Source organism: Scyliorhinus canicula, chromosome 3 (genome assembly GCF_902713615.1).
Source record: "Scyliorhinus canicula chromosome 3, sScyCan1.1, whole genome shotgun sequence".
Taxonomy (NCBI): Eukaryota; Metazoa; Chordata; class Chondrichthyes; order Carcharhiniformes; family Scyliorhinidae; genus Scyliorhinus; species Scyliorhinus canicula.
The window spans coordinates 83422656-83446418 of record NC_052148.1 but is presented as its reverse complement, the minus strand read 5'-3'; the positions used below and the strand labels follow the sequence as shown (position 1 = coordinate 83446418).

Sequence of the window (23763 nt, the reverse complement as noted above, 5' to 3'; positions counted from 1 at the left end):
GCGTTGGACTGGGGTGGGCACAGTAAAAAGTCTTACAACACCAGGTTAAAGTCCAACAGGTTAGTTTCAAATCACTAGCTTTCGGAGCACTCATCAGGTGAGGAAGGAGCAGTGCTCCGAAAGCTAGTGTTTGAAACAAACATGTTGGACTTTAACCTGGTATTGTAAGACTTATTACTTTAAACATATCGGCAATGGTTCAGAAATGGGCGGGTCACTCTGGTTAAGATTTGCAACTTTTAAAAGGGCAGGAGGTCTTGGTGGTGCCGGAACTTTTATCGCCAGCTCTATGTTTCCCATCGGAGTAGGGAGCTTGCAGCCCGGAATAGTTTTCTGACGGAATCCCGCTCTTCCTGTCCGCCTGCTGCTGTTGAGATGTTGCGCTCATTGATCCGGGGCCAGGCCTTACTGCAGGTAACCATGGCAGCGCCGGGCGGCGGTCACCCGGCCCGGGTGGGCTGGCGCGTGCCCAGAGCCGGCCCGTGTCGCCGCTTTGTCATTTAGCTCGAGCGGATTCACCTGTTTGCGCCGCTCCCCCGCACGGCCGCCTCGTGCGAAAGGCCAGAGCGGTCATGGTGCAGGGGGGTCAATAGAGAGAGAGAGTCTGGGTGTCAGTTCATGGGGTGAGGAACGGTCCGTGGAGAGGGTCTGGGTGTCAGTAAATGCGGGAGGTACAGTCAGCTGAGAGGGTTTGGGTGTCAGTTTATGGGGTGAGATAGTCAGTGGAGAGGGTCTGAGTGGTAGTTCATACGGGAGGTACAGTCAGTGGAGAGGATTTGGGTGTCAGTTCATGCAGGAGTTACAGTCAGTGGAGAGGATTTGGGTGCCAGTTCATGAGGTGAGGTACAGAATCTCTACAGTGCAGAAGGAGGCGATTGAGCCCATGAGTCTCCAGCGACAATCTGAAAGAGTACCCTACACACGCCCACTTCCCCCTGCAGCCCCGTAACCCCCACGTAATCTTTGGACACAAAAGGACAATTTTAACATGACCAATCCATTTACCCTGCACATCTTTGGACTGTGGAAGGACAGTAGAGTACCCGGAGGGATCCCACGCAGACATGGGGAAATGTGCAAATGCCACACAGTGATCCAAGGCTGGAATTGAGGCTGTCAGTGGAGAGGATCTGGGTGTCAGTTCATGGGGTGAGGTACAGTTAGTGGAGACGATTTGGGTGTCAGTTCATGCGGGAGGTACAGTCAGTGGAGAGTGTCTGAGTGTCAGTTCATGGGGCGAGGTGCAGTCAGTGGCGAGGTGCAGTCAGTGGCGAGGGTTTGGGTGTCAGTTTATGGGGTGAGCTACAGTCAGTGGAGAGGGTCTGGTGTCAGTTCATGTGGGAGGTACAGTCAGTGGAGAGGATTTGGGTGTCAGTTTGTGCAGGAGGTACAGTCAGTGGAGAGGATTTGGGTGTCAGTAAATGCGGGCGGTACAGTCAGTTGAGAGGGTTTGGGTGTCAGTTTGTGCAGGACGTACAGTCAGTGGAGAAGGTTTGGTTGTCAGTTTATGGGGTGAGGTACAGTCAGTGGAGAGAGTCTGGGTGTCAGTTCATACGGGAGGTACAGTCAATGGAGAGGATTTGTGTGTCAGCTCATGTAGGAGGTACAGTCAGTGCAGAGGGTTTGGGTGTCAGTTCATGAGGTGAGGTACAGAATCTCTACAGTGCAGAAGGAGGTGATTCAGCCTATCGAGTCTCCAGCGACAATCTGAAAGAGTACCCTACACACGCCCAGCGCCGGCCCTAGGGTTGCTGGCGCCCCGGGCAAGCTGAGCTTCGGCGCCCTTGGGGGGGGGGGCGTGGCCGGGGGGGGGGGGGGGGGGGCGTGGCCGGGGGGGGGGGGGGGGGCGTGGCCGGGGGGGGGGGGGGGGCGTGGCCGGGGGGGGGGGGGGGGGGCGTGGCCGGGGGGGGGGGGGGGGGCGTGGCCGGGGGGGGGGGGGGGGCGTGGCCGGGCGGGGGGGGGGGGGGGGGGGTGGGCCGGGGGGGGGGGGGGGGGGCGTGGCCGGGGGGGGGGGGGGGGGGGGGCGTGGCCGGGGGGGGGGGGGGGGGGCGTGGCCGGGGGGGGGGGGGGCGTGGCCGGGGGGGGGGCGTGGACGTGGCCGGGGGGGGCGTGGCCGGGGGGCGGGGGCGGGGGCGTGGCGTGGCGGGGGGGGGGGGGGGGGGGGGCGGGGGGCGGGGGCGTGGCCGGGGGGGGGGAGGCGGGGGGCGGGGGCGTGGCCGGCGGGGGGCGGGGCTGAGAGGGGGGCGGGGCCGAGAGGGCCTCCGACCTTTTCCGCATTCTCAACGTCGAACCCGCTTTCAGTTGTCCAGGACTTGAAGCTCCGGAATGCTCTCCTCAAATCTCCTTTACGACACTCCGTTAGTCTACTTTTTTGATGAATGACCAAGATTCCTGTCACCTGATCCAACCGCGCCTCATGTGACTTGATGTCAAATTTTGTTTTTGTTTGATAACCATTCTGTGCAGCACCCTCGACTTTAAAGATGCAGTGAAATGAAAGCAGTTGTTGACAACATCATGACTGTTGGTGACTTCCTGTCTATGACATAAAAACATCTGCCAGTTTACAATAATAACCCTTCACTTACTTTCCCATTTAGTAAAAATAGGAAAAGAAAAACCCTACGTCCAAAAATAGTATTTTCCCAGCACCGCGGCGGAGTCTGTTTATTTACTTTTGTTAATAAATCCACAGATGAAGAGCACTTATACAAACAAGTAATGGCTTACTTCTATCTTTATTCTCGCACACATGGCGGGGGGGGGGGGGGGGGGGGGGTGGGGGGGGGGGGGGTGGTGCGGGTGTGTGGGGAACTGGTGAGCGAATGTCTTCAGTAAATGTGGCAAGACTTTACATCAGGGCGTCAGACGTTTGTGTCTCGGGCTTCTGACGATATTGTTAAACCCATAAGCTTTGCCCAAGGCCTTAACGAACTACCACTGCTCAATGGGCACTCCACTGCTTCATAAAATGGCTGTATTCCAACACAGATCTTAAGGTCTCAGAACAGCAGCCACGCAGTGAGCTCTGTAGCATCTGCCCGCATCACATACTAAACAGGGGAGAGAAAAAATATTACAGTTTAAAATCTGTACCCGGTGGGGGAGCGGACCCGAGGGGGGGGCAGGGGCGGGGGGGTGGACCCGAGGGGGGGCGGGGCGGCGCGGGGGGGGCGGACCCGAGGGGGGGACGGGGGGCCGGACCCGAGGGGGGGGCGGGGCGGGCGGACCCGAGGCGGGGGGGGGGGGGAGCGGACCGAGCGGGCGAGCGGACCGAGGGGACGGACCGCGGGGAATGCGGCCACCGCGCATGCGCTGGTTGGCGCCGGCCCAACTGCGCATGCGCGGGACCCGAGTCTGGCGCCCCCGAGCACATGGCGCCCCGGGCAACAGCCCGAGTTGCCGGTGCCTTGAGCCGGCCCTGCACACGCCCACTTCCCCCTCCAGCCCCGTAACCCCACCTAACCTTTGGACACAAAAGGGCAATTTTAACATGACCAATCTATTTACCCTGCACATCTTTGGACTGTGGAAGGACAGTAGAGTACCCGGAGGGAACCCACGCAGACATGGAGAAAAGTGCAAACTCCACACAGTGCTCCAAGGCTGGAATTGAGGCTGTCAGTGGAGAGGGTTTGTGTGTCAGTCATTGTGGGCGGTACAGTCAATAGAGGAAGAGTTGAGTGACAGTTTATGAGGTGAGGCACAGTCAATGGATAAGAACAGAAAAAGCTGCAAGAAACCCAGCAGATCTGGCAGCATCTGTGTGGACAGAAACAGTTAACATTTCATATTCTTGGACTCTTCACCGGATTTTAGTGTCAGTTCATGGGGAAGGTAGAGTCAGTGGAGAGAGTTGGAGTGTCTGTTCATATGGGGAAGTACATTCATTGGAGCGGCTTCATGAGGGGAGTTATATTCTGACACCACGAGCTCATAAATTAACTTCTTTGTATGAGGTTGCAGTGATACATGAAATAAGGAAATGTCAGCCTTGGTTCAAACATGGACAAAGTAACAGAATGCCAGAGGCGAGGTGAGAGTGACTGGGTTTCACACAGAGGGTGGTGAGCACCTGGAACGGGATGGTAGAGGCGATTTTGTCTTTTAAAAAGCAGTTGGACAGTTACATGGGCAGGGTGGGTATAGAGGGATATGGGCCAAATGTGGGCAAGTGGGACTAGCTTAGTGATAGAAACTGGGTGGCATGGACCAGCTGGGCCAAAGGGCGTGGTTTCATGCTGTAAACATCTATGACTGCCTTTGATAACAAGGCAGCATTTAAAAAAAATGTTTTTGTTGGATTTTTAGATTTTACATTTGACAATTCATTTTCTATTTACATATTTCTAGCTCGAATGTTATGTTGCAGGTGTACTAGTGAGTGGTATATTACAGAAAGCCATCAGGATGCAGTTCTAGTTTAGAAAAAAAAGAACCAAAAGAGATGCATGTTACAGGAAAACTGGGAAATTTAACAATAATGTTTCTGTGTAAGAAGAAGAAAGTCAAACAAGTTCGCCCAAGTGTGAGAGATGAGATCCGCTGTATATATTTACAGTTGCCTACTTTGTCACTCTTTGATAGCTGTGTATTTTATTTGGCCAGCCAGCGTCTGCTGCATTGTCTGCTGTGGTCCTGGTTTGTGCTTGATTTGTTTGTTACTATACCTTTTAGTCCTCTTTTTTGATCTTGGGTTTATCTTCTTGCCTCTATGCCCCTTGCATCCCGTGGTGTTCTTGTTGGTTTCTACCCCCCGTTCCTGTCCCCTACCCCCTCCCCCACCCACCTTCTCTTCCTTTTTAACTGATCTTGGAACAAATTGGTGAATGGCTTCCATGTCTTCTGGAAGTCCTCTTCTGACTCTGTATGGCAAATTTGATTTTCTCCAGTTGGAGAAATTCCAACATGTCGGACAGCCAGTCTCCAGCTTTGGATCGTGCAGCTCATCGCCAGAATTCTTTGGCGGATGATTAGGCAGGTAAGGGTGTCGGCCCCTCCCCTTTCCGTGAATAGTTCTGGCTGGTCTGATACCCCTATCATTGAGTATCTTGCCGTCCGTGGGTATGATGTCTCTTTGCGAAGGACGTTTTTGATCTGTAAATGTCATAGTTCGTTCCAGAGGGCAGTTGCAACCTCTCCATCAGTGCCTCTAACGTCGCTAGCCTGTCGTCTGTGTTAAAGTCTCTTAAATGTGGAGACCATTGTGCCTGACTTGTACCTGCAGTCTAGCATCCCTGCCTTGTGCCTCTGTGCAGCTGGAAGTATTTAGAGCTGGTGGTGTTAATCCACGCTCGCTGTGGGAGCTTTGTATAGGAGTTTCATCCAGGCGGTGAACCCTACTCCAAGCCCAAAACGTTTCAGTACTTCTATGAGGTATTTAACTTTGACGAAGACCTTTACTGTGTCCAGGGAGATGATCACCTCTGGTGTTCTGCCCCTGGGTGGGGTCATTATCATGCTCAGTAGACGCCTGATGTTCGATGTTAGCTGTCTAGCCTGTAGTTGTTGCAGATGGGGGCCATGATGGACATTTCGGTCAGGCCGAAGTGCTGCGTTAGTTGGTTCCATGACCAGAATGTGGCTGTTACCACTGCCGCCATAAACGTTATGATCATTTTGACTATTGTGATGAAAAAGGCCTTAGGCTTGTACATCAGTATGGATCTGAACAGGAAGAGGAACCTGGGCAGTACGTTCAATTTGATCATCTGCACTCTCCCTGCCAGGGAGAACAGGACTGCGTCCTACCTCTGCAGGTCCTTCTTTATTTCCTCCACCAGACTTGTCAGGTTCCATTTGTGTATCCACATCCAGCCAAAGGCAGTGTAGATCCCCAGGTAACGGAATTTGTTTTGGGCTTGTTTAAATGGCACTCCTTCCTGCTCCGGCCTTCTCCCTTGCGGGTTTACTGGGAAGACTTCACCTTTGCTCAAGTTGAACTTGTAGCCTGAGAAGGCTCCAAACTCTCTCCGGAGCATCATGATACTCTTCATGCTGCTTTGGGGGTCTGAGACGTAGAGGAGCAGGTTATCTGCAAAGAGTGAACTCTGCTTTCCGTCTCCTCTCTGGGTCCCTTTCCAATTCTTTGCTGCTCCGAGGGCGATTGCCAGTGTTTCTATTGCAAGGGCGAATAGGAGCGGGACAGCGGGCATCCCTGCCTTGTGCCCCTGTACAGCTGGTAGTGTTAATCCGCACGCTCGCTGTGGAAGCTCTGTATAGGAGTTTCATCCAAGCGGTGAACCCTACTCCAAGCCCAAAACGTTTCAGTACTTCTATGAGGTATTCAACTTTGACGAAGACCTTTACTGCGTCCAGGGAGATGATCACCTCTGGTGTTCTGTCCCTGAGTGGGGTCATTATCACGCTCAGCAGACGCCTGATGTTCGATGTTAGCTGTCTAGCCTTAACAAAGTCCGTCTGGTCCTCTGTGACCACGTCTGGCATGCTGTTTTCCAATCTTTTGGCTAAGATCTTGGCTGGTATTTTCACGTCTGCATTGATCAGCGAAATGGGTCTGCAGGACCCACATTCAGTTGGGTCTTTGTCTTTGTTATCAGCAAGATTGAGGCTTGTGCTAGCATTGGTGGCAACGTGCCCATTACTCGAGAGTCTGTGAACATCTCCCGCAAGTGCGGGACCAGTGCTAGTGTAAATGTTTTGTAGACGTCTGCCGGGAATCCGTCTGCTCCCAGGACTTTCCTCACCTGCATGGAGCTGATGCTCTCCATAATTTCTCCCAGTTCTAGTGGTGCTTCCAGCCCACGATTTCTATCCTGCCCCACGATTGGCATGTCCAGTCCATTGAGAAACTGCTTCATCCTCGAGTCCCCCTTGAATGTTTCATTGACCTTTTTCGGCTCAGTTACTAGTCTGCCATTGTTGTTACTGATCTGACCTATTTCCCTCATGGCGCCTGCTTTCTCAGCTGGTGAGCCAGCAGGCGGCTGGCTTTGTCTCCGTGTTCATAGCAGGTCCCCCTTGTCTGGCGGAGCTGGTGCACTGCCTTCCCAGTGGAGAGCAGGTAGAAGTCCATTTGTCGCTTTTTCCTCTCCACCAGAAGCTCTACGGTCGGGGCCTTGGAGTATTGCCTATTCCCTTCCAGTATGGAGTCGACCAGTTGTTGCCCAGCCGCCCTCTCCTGCCTGTCTCTGCCTGCTTAATGAGCGATGATCTCATCCCTAATCACGGCCTTCAGTGACTCCAGAATGTGGAGGGTGAGAGCTGTCCATTCTGATTGTTGGTGATGTACCTGTTTATCGCCTGTGATATTTTCTCGCAAAATGTCTTATTGACAAGGAGCGCTGTGTCCAACCTCCATGGGGGGGCGCTGGACATGGCCCGTCTCCAACCTCCCATCCATGTCGAGTGGAGCGTGGTTGGTGATTACCATCATGGAATATTCCGTTTTTACTATCCTGGAAGCACCAATTTCCCCATTACAAAGAAGTGGATGTGCGAGTATACCTGATGTACTAGGGAGAGGAATTCCGTGTTGCCGCAGTTGGGTGCGTACACTTTAATGAGGTTCACTGGTGCCCCTTCCAGGACACCGCTGACCATAACGTACTGTCCCCTGGGTCTGTAACCGTCCTCGTCGCTGTAAACACTGTCCATTTATTTAACAGTATGGGGCAGCATGGTGGCTCAGTGGTTAGCACTGCGGTCTCACGGCGCCGAGGTCCCAGGTTCGATCCCGGCTCTGGGTCATTCCGTGTGGAGTTTGCACATTCTCCCCGTGTTTGCATGGGTTTTGCCCCCACAACACAAAGATGTGCAAGGTAGGTGGATTGAACACGCTAAATTGTCCCTTAATTGGAAAAAATGAATTGAGTACTCAAAATTTATTTTTAAAAAACAGTATGGCTATTGCCCTAACTTGCATCCCATAGCAAAAATGGTACATCTGTACCACCCAGCCTTTCTTTTCTTACCCGCAGTCGGTCCTTCTTCCTCAGGTGTGTCTCTTGGAGGAAGACTATGTCGGCTTTCATACTTTTCAGGATGGCAAAGACTCTGGATCTTTGCATGGGCTGGTAAGTCCCCTGACGTTCTAGATGACTATTCTGATGGGGTTTTTTTTGTAGTCCCCCCCCCCCCCCACCCCTAGAAGGATCACCATGCCTACCTTGTAGATGCGCCCCTGCACTCCAGGGTGTCCCTTTGTTAGGGGGTCATCCAAATTGGCCGCGGTCAGTGTACTCCCCATGAGGCCGGACCCATGCGCTCCAGAGTTTCCCTTTGTACAGGGACCATCCAACATGGCCGCCAACTGTGTGTACTCCATGTGGGTGAGCCCCTGCCCTCCGGGGTTTCCTTTTGTATGGGGTCCCTCCAAAGTGGCTGCTTGTTGTGCCATTTTGTTCCATGTGGCCACGTGTGGCCTGTTGTAGCCAGCCTAGAGCCCATTGTAACACGAACCATATACAAGATGTACTGTAGCAACTCACCAAGGCTCCTTGCCAAATCCACAACCTCTATCACCTACAAGGACAAGGGAAGCAGATGCATGGGAATACCACCACCATCAGGTTCTGCTCCATCCTGATTTGCAACGATGTAGCTGTTCCGGAAATTCCTTCCTGAAGCACCAAGGAAGTATCCGCATCAGATGGACTGCAGCAGTTCAAGAAGACGGCTCATAGCCAGCTTCTCCGGGCAATTTGGGATGGATGACAAACACCGACCGAGTCAGGGACACCCACATCTTGTGAAAGAATTCTAAAAAATGATCAAACTCCTTAAATATGAGAAGGCTGTACCTTCTGTGATATGTCCTGTGATATTGGAGAATCACTCTCGCCTGAAGCCAGGTTCCAGATCCCTTCATCATACAAATTGGTCTATTTACAAATGATCAGTTAGATTAAAACAACAACAACTATTTTGTTTAATGACTGCACATTGTTCAGTGGCTGAATGTGATCATGACAAGCCAGCAGTTGCAGACCATGACTTGCCATATCAACAGGATCTACCTGCTGCTCAAACACAGCGTACAACTTGTGGCTTGGGCTGACAAGTAGCAAGTTACATTTGTGCCAGACAAGTGCCAGACAATCACCATCTATAAGAGAGGATCTCACCATTGCCCCTTGACATTACCATCGCTGAATTCCCCACAATAAACATCCTGGGGGTTATCATTGATCAGAAACTGAACTGGAATAGCCATATTAATACTGTGGCTACCAGGGCAGGCAAAGGCTAGGAATCCTACAGCGAATAACTGACCACCTGACCCCCAAAACCCTGTCCACCATCTACAAGGCACAAGTCAGGAGTGTAATGAAATACTCTCCACTTGCCTGGATGAGTGCAGCTACAACAGCATTCAAGAAGCACGACACCTTCCAGGACAAAGCAGCCCACTTGATTGCTTTTCCTTCACAAATATTCAAACCCTCCACCACCGACGAACAGTGGCAACCATGTGTACCATCTACAAGATGCACTGCAGTAACTCACCAAGGTTACTTAGATAGCATCTTCCAAACCCACAACCACTACCACCTAGAAGGACACGAGCAGCAGATAGCTGGGACCCTCACCACCTGGAGGTTCCCCTCCAAGTCACTCACCACCATGACTTGGAAATATATCGCTGTTCCTTCATTGTCGCTAGGGCAAAATCCTGGAACTTCCTCCCCCACAGTGGGTACACCTACACCTCAGCGACTGCAGCGGTTCAAGAAAGCAGCTCACCACCACCTTCTGATTGGCAACTAGGGTTGGGCAATAAATGCTGGCCTAACCATCGACGCCCAAATCCCATAAATTAAAAAAAAGCAAAGAAATCTTTTCATTGTAATATGAAATCATAAGTGGACCTACAACAATCAGCAGAAAAATATACAGACATTTCAATTGCATTTCTGAAATTACAGTATTTAAAACTATTTCAGTCGTGCTGCTAATAAAGAGCATGAGTGATGTCATCCTTTAGGACCTCTTCCAGCCTGAAGAGGAAACTGAAGTGTGAGAGGAAGGATCAAGTTGTTGTGATCCTTCCAAAGACTTAAGTAAAACTCAGAGGTTTTGTTGCAGGAACATAAACAGCTGGGCTTAAAGTAAAAAACAGAATCACAAAAGTTAACCATCTCTAGATTTCTACCTGAGCCAGGAGCTAATTGGGGGAGCTAGCCAGGGGCTGGTTTAGCACACTGGGCTAAATGGCTGGCTTTTAAAGCAGACCAAGGCAGGCCAGCAGCACGGTTTGATTCGCGTACCAGCCTCCCCGGACAGGCGCCGGAATGTGGCGACTAGGTGCTTTTCATAGTAACTTCATTGAAGCCTACTCGTGACAATAACCGATTTTCATTTCATTTTCATTTCATTTCATTTCATTTCATTTCATTTCATTTCATTTCATTTCAATTGACATATGGTAAATAAGATGAACGGGTTGACTGCTTTACGTGGGAAAAATTAGTTTTGAATCCTGGACACCAGGAATGGGGAAAGAGGAGTACAACCTTTTTTTTTCTTAAAATTTAGAGTACCCAATTTATTTTTTCCAATTAAGGGGCAATTTAGCGTGGCCAATCCACCTACCCTGCACATCTTTAGGTTGTGGGGGCGAAACCCACGCATACACGGGGAGAACGTGCAAACTCCACACGGACAGTGACCCAGAGCCGGGATGGAACCTGGGTCCTAAGCAGTGCTAAGCACTGCGCCACCATGCTGCCCTGCGAATACGACCTTTGAGACAGCATTCAGTTGAATTGTACAGGGAACAGGATCCTGGTGAATTGTATAATTATGGCTATAGAAGGGGCTTTTAAACTAAGTAGTGGGGATGGAGGTAGATTTAGAAAGTTAGAGAAAGAACAAGGCAATAATGCATGATAGTGACTTTAGTGTGACAAGGAGGGACAGAGCATACAAACAAGGGTACACCAGCAAATGAGGCCAGAATAGGGACAAATGTTAAAAAGGCAGAATTAAAGGCTCTTTATCAGAATTCACAGAACATTCTTAACAAGGATAAATTGATAGCGCAAATAGAAATAAATGCATATAGTCTAATAACCATTACAGAGACTTGATTGCAAAATGAACAAGGCTGGGAACTAAATATTCAAAAGTATTTGACATTTTGGAGGGATAGGAAGAATGAGGTTAATAAAGGATGAGACCAATCCAGTAGTGAGAAATGCTCTTGGCGTAGAAGATCAAGATAGAAGATCAGTTTGGGTGGATATAAGAAATAGTCAAGAAAAGAAGTCACAGGTGGTAGTTGATGATAAGCCCCGTAACAGTAGTTATGCTGTTTGACAGAGTGTAAATCAAGAAAATGGGGAGTCGGTTAGCTCAGTTGGCTGGACGGTTGGTTTGCGATGCGAGCAACACTAACAGCGAGTGTTCAATTCCCGTGCTGGCTGAGGTTATCCATGAAGGCCTTGCCTTTCCAAACTTGCCCTTCGCTGAAGATGTGGTGACCCTCAGATTAAATAACTATCAGTCAGCTCTCTCTCAAAAGGGGAGCCCTGATGTGGAGATGCCAGCGTTGGACTGGGGTGAGCACAGTAAGAAGTCTTACAACACCAGGTTAAAATCCAACGGGTTTGTTTCAAATCACTAGCTTTCGGAGCACTGCTCCTTCCTCAGATGAATGAAGAGCTCTTCATTCACCTGAGGAAGGACCAGCCCTCCAAAATCTAGTGATCTGAAACAAACCTGTTGGATTTTAACCTGGTGTTGTGAGACTTCGTACTGTGCTCAAAAGGGGAGCGCAGCCTATCGTCCTCAGGACTGGTGACTTTTACATCAAGAAATAATGGGGGTTGGAAGAGAACCAGGCAACGTCCTCAATGACTACCGTTCAGTGGCCCAATCACCAATAATCTGTCCTGGTCCACCCACGTTGACACTACCGCCATGAAAGTACAACAGCGCCTATACTTCCTCAGAAAACTAAGGAAATTCGGAATGTCCACATTACCTCTTACCAAGTTTTACAGATGCACCATAGAAAGCATCCTATCTGACTGTATCACAGCCTGGTATGGCAACTGCTCGGCCCAAGACCATAAAAACTTCAGAGAGTCGTGAACACAGCCCAGTCCATCACATGAACCTGCCTCCCATCCATTGACTCCATCTACACTTCCCGCTGCCTGGGAAAAGCGGGCAGCATAATCAAAAACCCACCCACCCGGCTTACTCACTCTTCCAACTTCTTTTATCGGGCAGGAGATACAAAAGTCTGAGAACACGCATGAACAGACTCAAAAACAGCTTCTTCCCCACTGTTACCAGACTCCTAACGACCCTCTTATGGACTGACCTCATTAACACTACACCCCTGTATGCTTCACATGATGTCAGTGTTTATGTAGTTACATTGTGTACTACAGATTTTTATTTTCTTTTCTTTTCATGTACTTAATGATCTGTTGAGCTGCTCGCAGAAAAATACTTTTAACTGTACCTCGGGACACGTGACAATAATCCAATCCAATCATCTCAGAGAGATCACACTTTGTTCTAGAGTGTGAAACCTGGAACTGGTATTGACTTTTTGTTTTTATCGTTCTGCCAGGAGATCTAGGAATGGTTGCCATCTCCTGGAAAAACCCCTGCACTGACCCCCTTAGGGCAAATTTAACCCTCTCCAATTTAATAAACCCCGCCATATCGTTGACCCAGGCCTCCACGCTTGGGGGCCTCGCATCCTTCCACTGAAGAAGAATCCTCCGCCGGGCTACTAGGGACGCAAAGGCCAGAACACCGGCCTCTTTCGCCTCCTGCACTCCCGGCTCCACTGCAACCCCAAATATTGCGAGTCCCCAGCCTGGATTGACCCTGGATCCTACCACCCTCGATACCGTCCTTGCTACACACTTCCAAAATTCCCCCAGCGCTGGGCATGCCCAGAACATGTGGACATGGTTTGCTGGGCTCCCTGAGCACCTAATACACCTGTCCTCGGTCCCAAAAAACCGGCTCATCCTTGTCCCGGTCATATGAGCCCTATGCAGTACCTTAAACTATATGAGGCTAAGCCTCGCACACGAAGAGGAGGAGTTCACCCTTTCTAGGGCATCCGCCCACATCGCCTCCTCAATCGCCTCACCCAGCTCCTCCTCCCATTTATCTTCCAGCTCCTCCACCGAGGCCTCGTCTACCTCCTGCATCAACTGGTACACTTCCGAGATCCTCCCCTCTCCAACCCACACCCCCAAGCGCACCCTGTCCTCGACCCCACGCGGCGGCAGCAGGGGGAACCCCTGCCGCCTGACAAAAGCCCTTACCGGCATGTACCTAAAGGTGTTCCCGGGGGGAGCCTGAACTCCCTTCCAGCTCACCCAGGCTCGCAAACTTCCCGTCTATGAACAGGTTCCCCAGCCTCCTGACACCTGCCCTGTGCCAACTCAGGAACCCGCCATCAATTCTCCCCAGAACAAACCGGTGGTTCCCCCGTATCGGAGACCCCATCGAGGCCCCCGCCTCCCCTCTGTGCTGCCTCCATTGCCCCCAAATCTTGAGGGTAGCTGCCACCACCGGGCTCGTGGTATACCTCGTTGGAGGGAGCGGCAGCGGCGCCGTTGCAAGCGCTTCCAGGCTCGTACCCACACAGGATGCCATCTCCAGCCTCTTCCATGCCGCCCCCTCCAATACCCACTTACGCACCATCGCTGCATTGGCAGCCCAATAATACCCACAGAGGTTGGGCAATGCCAGCCAACCCCCCCCCCGCCAATCCCTACCCCGCTCCAAGAACACCCGTCTCACCCTTGGAGTCCCGTATGCCCACACAAACCCCGTAATGCTACTGTTAACCGCCTGAAAAAGGCCTTCGGGATAAGGATGGGGAGGCACTGAAACAGGAACAGAAACCTCGGGGGCACCGTCATCTTGACTGACTGCACCCTACCCGCCAAAGACAGAGGCAGCATGTCCCACCTCTTAAACTCCTTCTCCATTTGCTCCACCAGCCTTGTGAGGTTTAGCTTATGCAAGGCCTCCCAGCTCCTGGCCACCTGAACCCCCAAGTACCTGAAGCTCCTCTCCGCCCTTTTCAGTGGGAGCCTCCCAATCCCCCCTCCTGGTCCCCCGGGTGTACCACAAACAGCTCGCTTTTCCCAAAGTTAAGCTTATACCCTGAGAAATCCCCAAATTCCCGGAGAATCCCCATCACCACCGGCATTCCTCCCACCGGGTCCGCCACATACAACAATAGGTCATCCGCATTGAGCGACACTCGGTGCTCCTCCCCACCCCGGACCAGCCCCCTCCAATCCCCCGACTCCCTCAGCGCCATAGCCAGGGGTTCAATTGCCAGCGCAAAAAGTAGGGGGGACAGGGGACACCCCTGCCTCGTCCCTCGGTATAGTCTAAAATACTCCGACCTCTTATTTGTGGCCACACTCGCCCTCGGGGCCTCATACAACAGCCTCACCCAAGTGACAAACCCCTTCCCAAACCAGAACCTTTCCAGCACCTCCCACAAGTACCCCCACTCGACCCTATCAAAGGCCTTCTCCGCATCTAGCGCCACCACTATCTCCGCCTTCCCTTCCACCGCCGGCATCATAATAATGTTCAAGAGCCTCCGTATATTAGTGTTCAGCTGCCTCCCCTTCACAAACCCTGTTTGATCCTCGTGGATAACCTGCGGCACACAATGTTCTATCCTCGTGGCTAAGATCTTTGCCAACAACTTGGCGTCCACATTCAGGAGTGAGATCGGCCTGTATGACCCACACAGCAGGGGATCCTTGTCTCGCTTAAGGATCAAGGAGATCAACGCCCGGGACATCGTCAGGGGCAAAGCCCTCCCTCGTCTCGTTGTAGGTCCTAACCAACAGGGGGCCCAGCAGGTCTGCATACACCTTGTAAAATTCAACCGGGAACCCATCCGGCCCCAGCGCCTTCCCCGACTGCATGTTCTGGAACTGGTATTTTAAACTGTAATGAAGAAAATTAGAAAGGTATGAAGGCAAGGGCAACACGGTGACACAGTGGTTAGCGTTGCTGCCTCACGACGTTGAGGTCCCAGGTTCGATCCCGGCCCTGGGTAACTGTCTGTGTGGAGTTTGCACATTCTCCCAATGTCTGCGTGGGTATCACCCCCACAACACAAAGATGTACAAGTTAGGTGGATTGGCCACGCTAAATTGCCCCTTAATTGGGAAAAATGAATTGGATACTCTAAATTTATAAAAAAGAAGGTACGAAGGCAAGAGTTTGAGAACGTGGCTATGGTACAAGTCAGTTGAAAAGTAAAACAGTAGCTAAGCAGTAGAAAATATTTAAGGAGCTATTTCAAACTCTCAACAAAGATATATTGCACTGAGAAAGAAATATCCTATGAGAAGACTGCCCCCCGTACCCCTTGATGCCACTAAAATATAAAAAACACTACCTCTTTCTTGAATCAAATTGACAGAAAACACTTACAATGCTGCGAAGATTAGTGGTAGGCCAGAAGATTGGGAACATTTTGGAAACCAGCAAGAGGATGACTGAGCAAAAAATGGGAGAAATTAGAGTCCGCAAATAAACAAGCAAGAAATATAAAAACAGGCTCTAAGAGCTTCTACAAATATATACAAAGGAAGACAGTCGCTAAAATAAATCTTAGATGATGAGACTTGGGAATTAATAATGGATTAAAGCAAATTACTGCGGATGCTGGAATCTGAAACAAACAGAAAATACGGGACACTCTCAGCAGATCTGACAATATTTGTGGAGAGATGGCCATTCTCTCCACAGATACTGTCAGACCTGAATTAATAATGGGAAACTGGAGACAACAAGGACTTTGAACAAATATTTTCTATCTGTCTTCAGGGTAGAAGACAAATTTCACTCCAAGAAAGTCAAAGGGCAAAAGGGGGAGAGGAACTTGAAACAATCATCGACACCAGAGAAAATGTATCAGTTAAACTAATGGGACTAAGAGCTGACAAATTCCATGGACCTAATGGCCTGCATTCTACGAACTTGAAGTGGCTGAAGAGATAGTGGATGCATTGGCTACATCTTCTCGCAGTCCTCTTTTCCAAACATGGTGGTGTGCTTCAGTGGATTAGCTACAACCTGGGTTATTATTTGTAGGCATTTACTGTGGCATTTGTGACAATCATTGTCTTGGTTTCAGAGCAACTCATTCAAGTCAGGAAACACCTTTTGGATGGTTTCAGTAGATGAGTAATGACGCTTCTCAGTCTGGAATGTATCCTTTGTCCCTTTGAGACAGTAGGGAATCCATACACCAAGTCGAATAATTCTCTGGTCATCTTTTGCGTCATTTTAATATCCATTTTCTCTCAAACGAAAAGAACATTTTGCACTGATTACAGTTCAGGGTCTGGATTCTCCGATTCTGGCGCTATTTACCCACGCTGGCATGAGAACGATGGCGTTTAACGTCAGGAAAACAGGAAAGATGCAAAACGGCCACCGATTCCCCATTTTCCTGGGGGCTAGCAGACGGCAGCGTAGAGCACCCAGCTCTGACTGCCGAAACGCTCCGGAGAATTGCCCCGTCCATGGCCACGCATGCACATGGCACGGCCTGCAGCGGCAGCGCCGTGCTTCATGGCAGACGCAGCCCGCGGACCCGGCCCGCAAAGTAGTCTCCCCCCCCCCCTTTCGGCTGGCTTGCATGCCCCCACAGTGTCCTCAGCCCCGAATAATGTCCACCCCGGACTGTGGCGGGTCCGACTGAGTCAGCAGCAGCCATGCCGAGTTTCCGACGGGTGAGACCCATGCCGTCGGGAACTCGGCCGGTCGGAGGCAGAGCATTGGGAGGCGGCCTCCGGCAATGTCCGGAGGCCATCGATACATGGTGCAACGTACTCTCTCAGTATGCCGCTTTGGAGGGGGCAGAGCATCGCGAAAGCGGTGGCGCCCCCGCTTTGGTCGAAAACTTGGATTCTTCGGCCATTCGTTGGACGCGATATCGGTGTCGCCGACCGGAGAATCCAGCCCCACATTTTAAAAGCTATGGCTCGGACATGCCTTTACTGGATATGACACGAGGTGATCTAGTTTGGGAGGAAGAATTGGATTGGATAAGATTGGATTTGTTTATTGACACATGTACCGAGGTACAATGAAAAGTATTTTTCTGCGAGCAGCTCAAATAGATCATTTAGTACATGAAAATAAAAGAAAATAAAAAGAAAATACATGAAAGGGCAACACAAGGTCCATAATGTAAATACATAGACACCAGAATCGGGTGAAGCAGCCACACTGAAAGCCATTTGGGGCAACGGCAAAACATTGTGGATGTTGAAAATCTGAAATGACAAAATGCTGGGAACATTCAACAGGTCTGGTACTATCTGTGGAGAAAGGAAGGATAACCTTTTTGGTCCATGATCCTGTATCAGAATTGGAAACGGTTAGAGCTTTATAAGCTTTTAAACAATTCCAGAGATGGGGATAGGTCTGTAATATGTTGAAAGGTGGGAGAGTGATTAAATGACGAAAGGGATGATGGTACAAGGCAAAGGGAACTGGTATTTGAGACAGTGAAGTAACAAACGTTGGGCCTAGAGGTGGGTGAATGGGAATAGCAGAATTGTCACCAAGAATTGATGCCTGCAAAGATGGGCCTATAGTCAATATTGATAGTCTATCCTCAAATGGAGACAGAGAAGTTGAGGAAGGAGTTGGTGATGGGACACATGAAGGGTGCAAATTATAACCAAAGTTAATGATATTTCCAGTTTGGGTGAGAACAGGAAAATGGTACTGATGCAGTCATCAACGTACCAGAAAAAGAGTATGACTGGAACAAAGAATTTTCCGCATATAGGCAGGCAAAGCTCGGACCCATAAGGGTCATTTTTTGTTTGGAGGGAGGGAGTGAGTGGAATCAAAACAGAAGTTTGTTCAATGTGAGAGCAAGTCAGCCAGGTGGAGCAGGGTGGTGGTGGATGGGACACACTGAACATCTGTTTATGAAGTGGAGAACCCTCAGTTTGTTTTATTGGAGAGAATTGGGGATTTATCTACACAAATTTAGTTGCTAAAACTGATGTATGGCATCTCTTCAGATTTGAATTGGTTCTCACCCCCTTTGGAGCACCAAAATAGATTTAAGGTCATGAATCCTTGTTTCCCTGCAGCCTCACGGCGCTGAGGTCCCAGGTTCGATCCCGGCTCTGGGTCACTGTCTGTGTGGAGTTTGCACATTCTCCCCGTGTCTGCGTGGGTTTCACCCCCACAACCCAAAGATGTGCAAGCTAGGTGGATTGGCCATGTTAAATTGCCCCTTAATTGGAAAAATGAATTGGGTACTCTAAATTTATAAAAAAAAAAAATAAAAAAAAAATGAATCCTTGTTTCAGTGACGTGACATCCAGTTCTAGCTCTCTTGACCTCTTTCACTGCCTTTGTGTTGTTAGATGACTTGCCTGACATCCAGACATTGTTGAATTTTAGCATCCTCTAGCTCAGTGTTGGCCAATACACACTCCACTCTGGTGAATCAGCCACAGATGTGTGCAAATTGATGCTGTTTGTTTTTAAAGCCACACGATATTGAGTGGTGCTAAAATGACAGCAGTGGGTATGAGTATGGATGTCACTTGCTTCTATTTCATTCCGAATTGAGCTGCAGAGAAAAATCAACCATGTTGCTATTTGACAGGAGTCGCATATTAGTCACACTACAGGCATGTTTATTAGAATATCATTCAGTTGTTGGGTTTCTAGTGACCTGGAAGTTGAAGAGCTACTTGTTCAGCAAACAAGAAAAATAGTTTGTTCTCTTCTGTATTCATGTTCTCTCTGGTGCTTCTAAGTGACCAGGCATTCTGTGATGTGCTATGACGGCAGAGCTGTTCTTCCCAAAACACAGCGCTCCAATTGTTCTCAATATTATCAGGGAATCTGGTGACACATGAAGCTAACTGAAGAACTTGGTTTTGTTTCCCTGATAGTTGGTGGCTTTCGCAAAACAGTTGATATACATGAATGACAGAGAGTGCTGCATTACATGGCTGCCAACAAGGTTTGAAATGTCCAATTTTGGCAACATCCAAATATATTTAGCCTTGAGCTTACGAGAGCTGTTGAAAAAGTAAATAGAAGGAATAGGCTGCTATTTGTGTAAAAGGAGAGATTATGGAAGGTTGATCATGAGACAAAAGACTATTAAATGTCGAGGTGCTGTGTTAAGAAATGGTTGGTGACAGAGCATAAGCAACAACAACTTGTATTTGTACAGCACCTTCAATGTAATGAAACACCCCAAGGCATTGATTTAAGCTTTAAAAAAATGACAAAGCAGTATGAAACAATTATTAGTAAAATTGGATTTTTTTTGAGTGTTCCTTGCTGGTTATTTTTAAAGCAGTCGTGAGCATTTAATTACTTTCTCCATTTATAGTTATTACTGTTTTATTTGTTCACATTTGCCTACCAGATGTTTGATAATTAGTACAGGGTTTTTCAAACTAGAGGTCGTGAGTGGGTGTCGGGAGGATCGCAGAGCGATCAGTCACGGATTCCCGATTGTGGGAGAAGCGGCCGCTGGTCGCGACTGACTTTTAAGGATGCTGGCCGCGACCAGCTTTGAAATGAGTACGCTGGAGTCTTCCCGCCAAAGGTGGCGGCAGAGAGCAGGTCACACACTGGGCCCATCCATGCTTTGGACGTGAAATCACGGAGGAGAGATGTCTCCAGTTTATCGCTGTCAAAATGCAAGCAACAGGACTGTGAAGAGCTGAAGATGGGTCATTTTGTAATAAGGAAGAGAGAGCCAGGATCTCATAACTGAATCTGTTGGAGAGAGTTGCACAGGAGAGTCCACGGCAGGACAAAGCAGTGCTGGTGTGAGCTGGAGACAGAGCTCCAGGGCCTCTGGTGAACTTCCCATTAAGAAGAAACTGCATAAAGATGATTTCTGGATGTCTGGCTTTGTTAATAATGCCAATGCAAATAAGGATGCAAAGCCCATGGGTGTTATATGCAGGAAAGTACTGGCAAATGAGAGTTGGATGCTAATTATATCTTACCTTGCAGATATATTTTTAATTCTAAATTAACTTAACCTCAAATTGCAAGGAAAGGATGATGATTGCTTTCAACACTGAAGAAATAGTTGCTTTACAAAAGCCATGCAAGTGCCAGTACAAAGCCAAAATTACTACATGTTCCCCATACTGCTGCAACACATCGAAGAAAACAGAGTTAATAATAATAATTTCGAAAGGGAACCGTTAATAGATTGGCAAGCCTTGTTCAGTCACATCTGGCTGCGCTGATCAACAGTTTAGTCGCTACTTTCCAGAGGAGAAGATTCAGATTTTGAAAGAGAAGAGGTGGGTGAAATATCCTTTTCAGTTGAGACCCCAGAGTCAACTATTAACTTACAGCTGACTTCAAATTAAGAGACTGAACTTCTGTGCCTCATCTGTGACAGTACATTAAAAAACACGCCACAAATCCATGAGGCTGTCAGCATTCTGGAGTAGCGTTTCCGAGGAATACCCATTGCTGAGTAAAACAAGCATTTTGTTGCTATTGCTCTTCACAACAACCTACATGTGCGAGGTTGGAATTTCTCTCCTCACAAAGATGAAGACAGTAGAAAGGAACCAGCTGAACTCTGCACCTGATATGAGCATTGCCATCTACTCCTGTGAACCTGATTGCAATGAGATCGTGAGTTAAAGAAAGGTAAAAATAGGGCAGCACAGCGGCGCCGTGGTTAGCACTGCTGGCTCACGGTGCTGAGGTCCCAGGTTCGATCCCAGCTCTGGGTCACTGTCTGTGTGGAGTTTGCACATTTTCCCCGTCTTTGTGTGTGTTTCACCCCCACAACCCAAAGATATGCAAGGTAGATGGATTGGCCACCCTAAATTGCCCCTTAATTGGAAAAAATGAATTTGGTGCTCTAAATTTTTTTTTTAAAGGTAAAAATGGTGGCTCGCGAAGGTCGGGCTATGTGGGTCGCAAAGGTCAGATGGTTTGTAAAAGTGGGTCCCGGGTAAAAAATGTTTGAAAAATTCTGACTTCGTATGTAGGTTGTTGTTGGAGTTACTCATGATCCTTTGCCCCAGGACATGTGAATCTTGAGCTGCACTTAGCGATGATGTTTTATATTCAGACTACTTGCAAGACTTCTAATTATATTCTGAATTGTATTTATTTATTGATTGATTGATTGTCACATGTACCGAAGTACAATGAAAAGTATTTTTCTGTGGCCAAGGAAACGTACACAGTACGTACATAGATCATAGAATTTACAGTGCAGAAGGAGGCCATTCGGCTCATCGAGTCTGCACCGGCTCTTGGAAAGAGCACCCTACCCAAGTTCAACACCTCCACCCTATCCCAATAACCCAGTAACCTCACCCAACACTAAGGGCAATTTTGGACACTAAGGGCAATTTATCATTGCCAATCCACCTAACCTGCACATCTTTGGACTGTGGAAGGAAACCGGCGCACCCAGAGGAAACCCACGCAGACACGGGGAGATGTGCAGACTCCACACAGACAGTGACCCAAGCCGGAATCGAACCTGGGACCCTGGAGCTGTGAAGCCATTGTGCTATCCACAATGCTACCGTGCTGCCCTCATAGTAGAGACAAGATTAATCAACAGAGTACATTGACAAATGGTCCATCAACAAATAGTGATTGGTTACAGTGAGGAACAAGATCCAAAGAAAGCTAATACATGAGTAAGAGCAGCATAGGGTGTCGTGAATAGTGCTCTTACAGGGAACAGATCAGTCCGAGGGAGAGTCGTTGAGGAGTCTAGTAGCTGTGGGAAGAAACTGTTCCTAGGTCTGGATGTGCGGGTCTTCAGACTTCTGTATCTTCTGCCTGATGGAAGGGTCTGGAAGAGGGCAAAGCCTGGTGGGAGGGGTCTCTGACATGCTGTCTGCCTTCCTGAGGCAGCGGGAGGTGTAGACGGAATTAATGTGAGGGTGGCAAGCTTGTGTGATGCATTGGGCTGAGTTCACTACAGTCTGCAGTTTCTTGCGATCTTGGGCCGAGCAGTTGCCATACCAAGCTGTGATGCAGCTGGATAGGATTCGGTATCAACAGTTCTTGGTGAACTGTAGTGCATAGCCTATAATCTACAGAAGAGCACAATTATTTAATTGTCCATTTATTGAAAGACTGAAGTCATTTGTTCTCTTTTGGAGTTTATTTCCACAGTTGATTTGTAGTCCAAACTCTGTATCATTTACGCCCAATTACAAACAATAAGCAGTTTTATATTAAAACATAAAGTTTGCAAATAAGTCCATGAAAATGAATGAGGTCCGATGATGTGTACTTGAGCCTCTGTGAAACTGAAACCAGGGTACTGTGCATGCTTAAGTGAATGTTTCATTTTGAATATTTTGATAAATCTCTAACTTTTCAGGTTATGCCATTGTTGCAGTTTAAAATAAAATCTTGTCTGCCCTCAAAGGTGGATGGCACTATTTTGAAGAGGAGTTGGGATTATCCTTGTGTCCTTAACCAGCTTCACAGACCACCCAGATTATCTTGTCATTATCACATTGCTGTTTGTGGGAGCTTGCTGTGTGTAACTTGTGTGCTGTATGTCCTACATTTCAACATTTTAACAGTGGAGAAATATATTGTTGTTTGTTAAACACTGGAGTGCCTTGAGTTGCAAAATGTGTCCTATTAATGCAAGTCTTTTTTGTTCTTTAGTTGCTGTAAAACTCTAATCTTTGTACTTCCCAGATAGGTGACGTGATAAGTAGAGATGGGTTTTAAAATGTTGCTTCATGATATGGAAAGTAAATGAAATGGGTTGTACTGCCAAAGGTAACTAACTTCTAACTCAAACGAGGCGAGGAACTTGTAACTTACTTATAGTAAGGCAGCATCTAGAGCACTGTTACAGGGAAAATGGAGGATTATTGATAGTACAGAGGAGAGACACGAGAGTAATTTCTAAACATAGGCTTGATCATGAGGACAGATTACCTACCCCAGGTCATGGCAGTCTGGAGAAGGATGGAATGGATGGTCTTCACAGGGATCTTTCAAGGCATGGAGAATTTGAGTTCAGGAAAGTTCTTCTTACACGTGGAGGATTCGAGAGCTAAAAAAATGACATTTGAAATTAATGACGATTTTAATTGCTCCATCATTTGTTTTTTTTTTTAAATGTACTTTATTCCAAAAGTGTAAAAAAAAAACAGCAACATATGCAAACACACTCCACAAAGTCACAGTTTTTCCCGTTTTCACCCCCGCACGACAAACAGTTCCTCAAACATCATCATGAACAACCCCTACTGCACATCTCGAAGGCCTCCGCTGACATCCCTCAATTCAAACTTAATCTTTTCTAACCAGAGAAAGTCGTATAAGGCCCCACCCCCAGTGGCGTATCCGACCTCCAATTTAGCAAGATCCTTCGTTGGGCAACTAGAGAAGCGAAGACCACAATATTTTTTTTTTAGTTTGGAGGACCCAATTAATTTTTTTCAATTAAGGGGCAATTTAGCATGGCCAATCTACCCAACCTGCACATCTTTGGATTATGGGGGCAAAACCCACGCAAACACGGGGAGAACGTCCGTGTGGAGTTTGCACAATGACCCAGAGCCGGGATCGAAGACCACAACATTGGCCCCCTTCCCCTCCAGCAGCTTCGGCACTTCCGATACCCCAAAGATCGCTACCATTGAATCCAGCCTGACCTCCACACCCACTATCGTAGATAGCGTCCCAAACACCGCTTCCCAGTATCTCTCCGTCTTCTCGCAATCCCAAAATATGTGTGCATGATGAGCCAGCCCTCGCCCA

The 23763-nt window shown here is 48.6% G+C and overlaps 1 protein-coding gene across 1 annotated transcript in view; it reads left to right on the top strand.

Annotated features, from left to right (window-relative positions):
- The first annotated feature begins 296 nt into the window (after nt 1–296).
- Nucleotides 297–23763, top strand: part of stoml2 (stomatin (EPB72)-like 2) — an 82131-nt gene continuing 58664 nt past the window's right edge. Inside the window, exon 1 of the mRNA XM_038790799.1 lies at nt 297–414. Within this exon, the coding sequence (XP_038646727.1) occupies nt 376–414 (39 nt within the window). The 5' untranslated portion in view covers nt 297–375. The remainder of the gene's footprint in view (nt 415–23763) is intronic.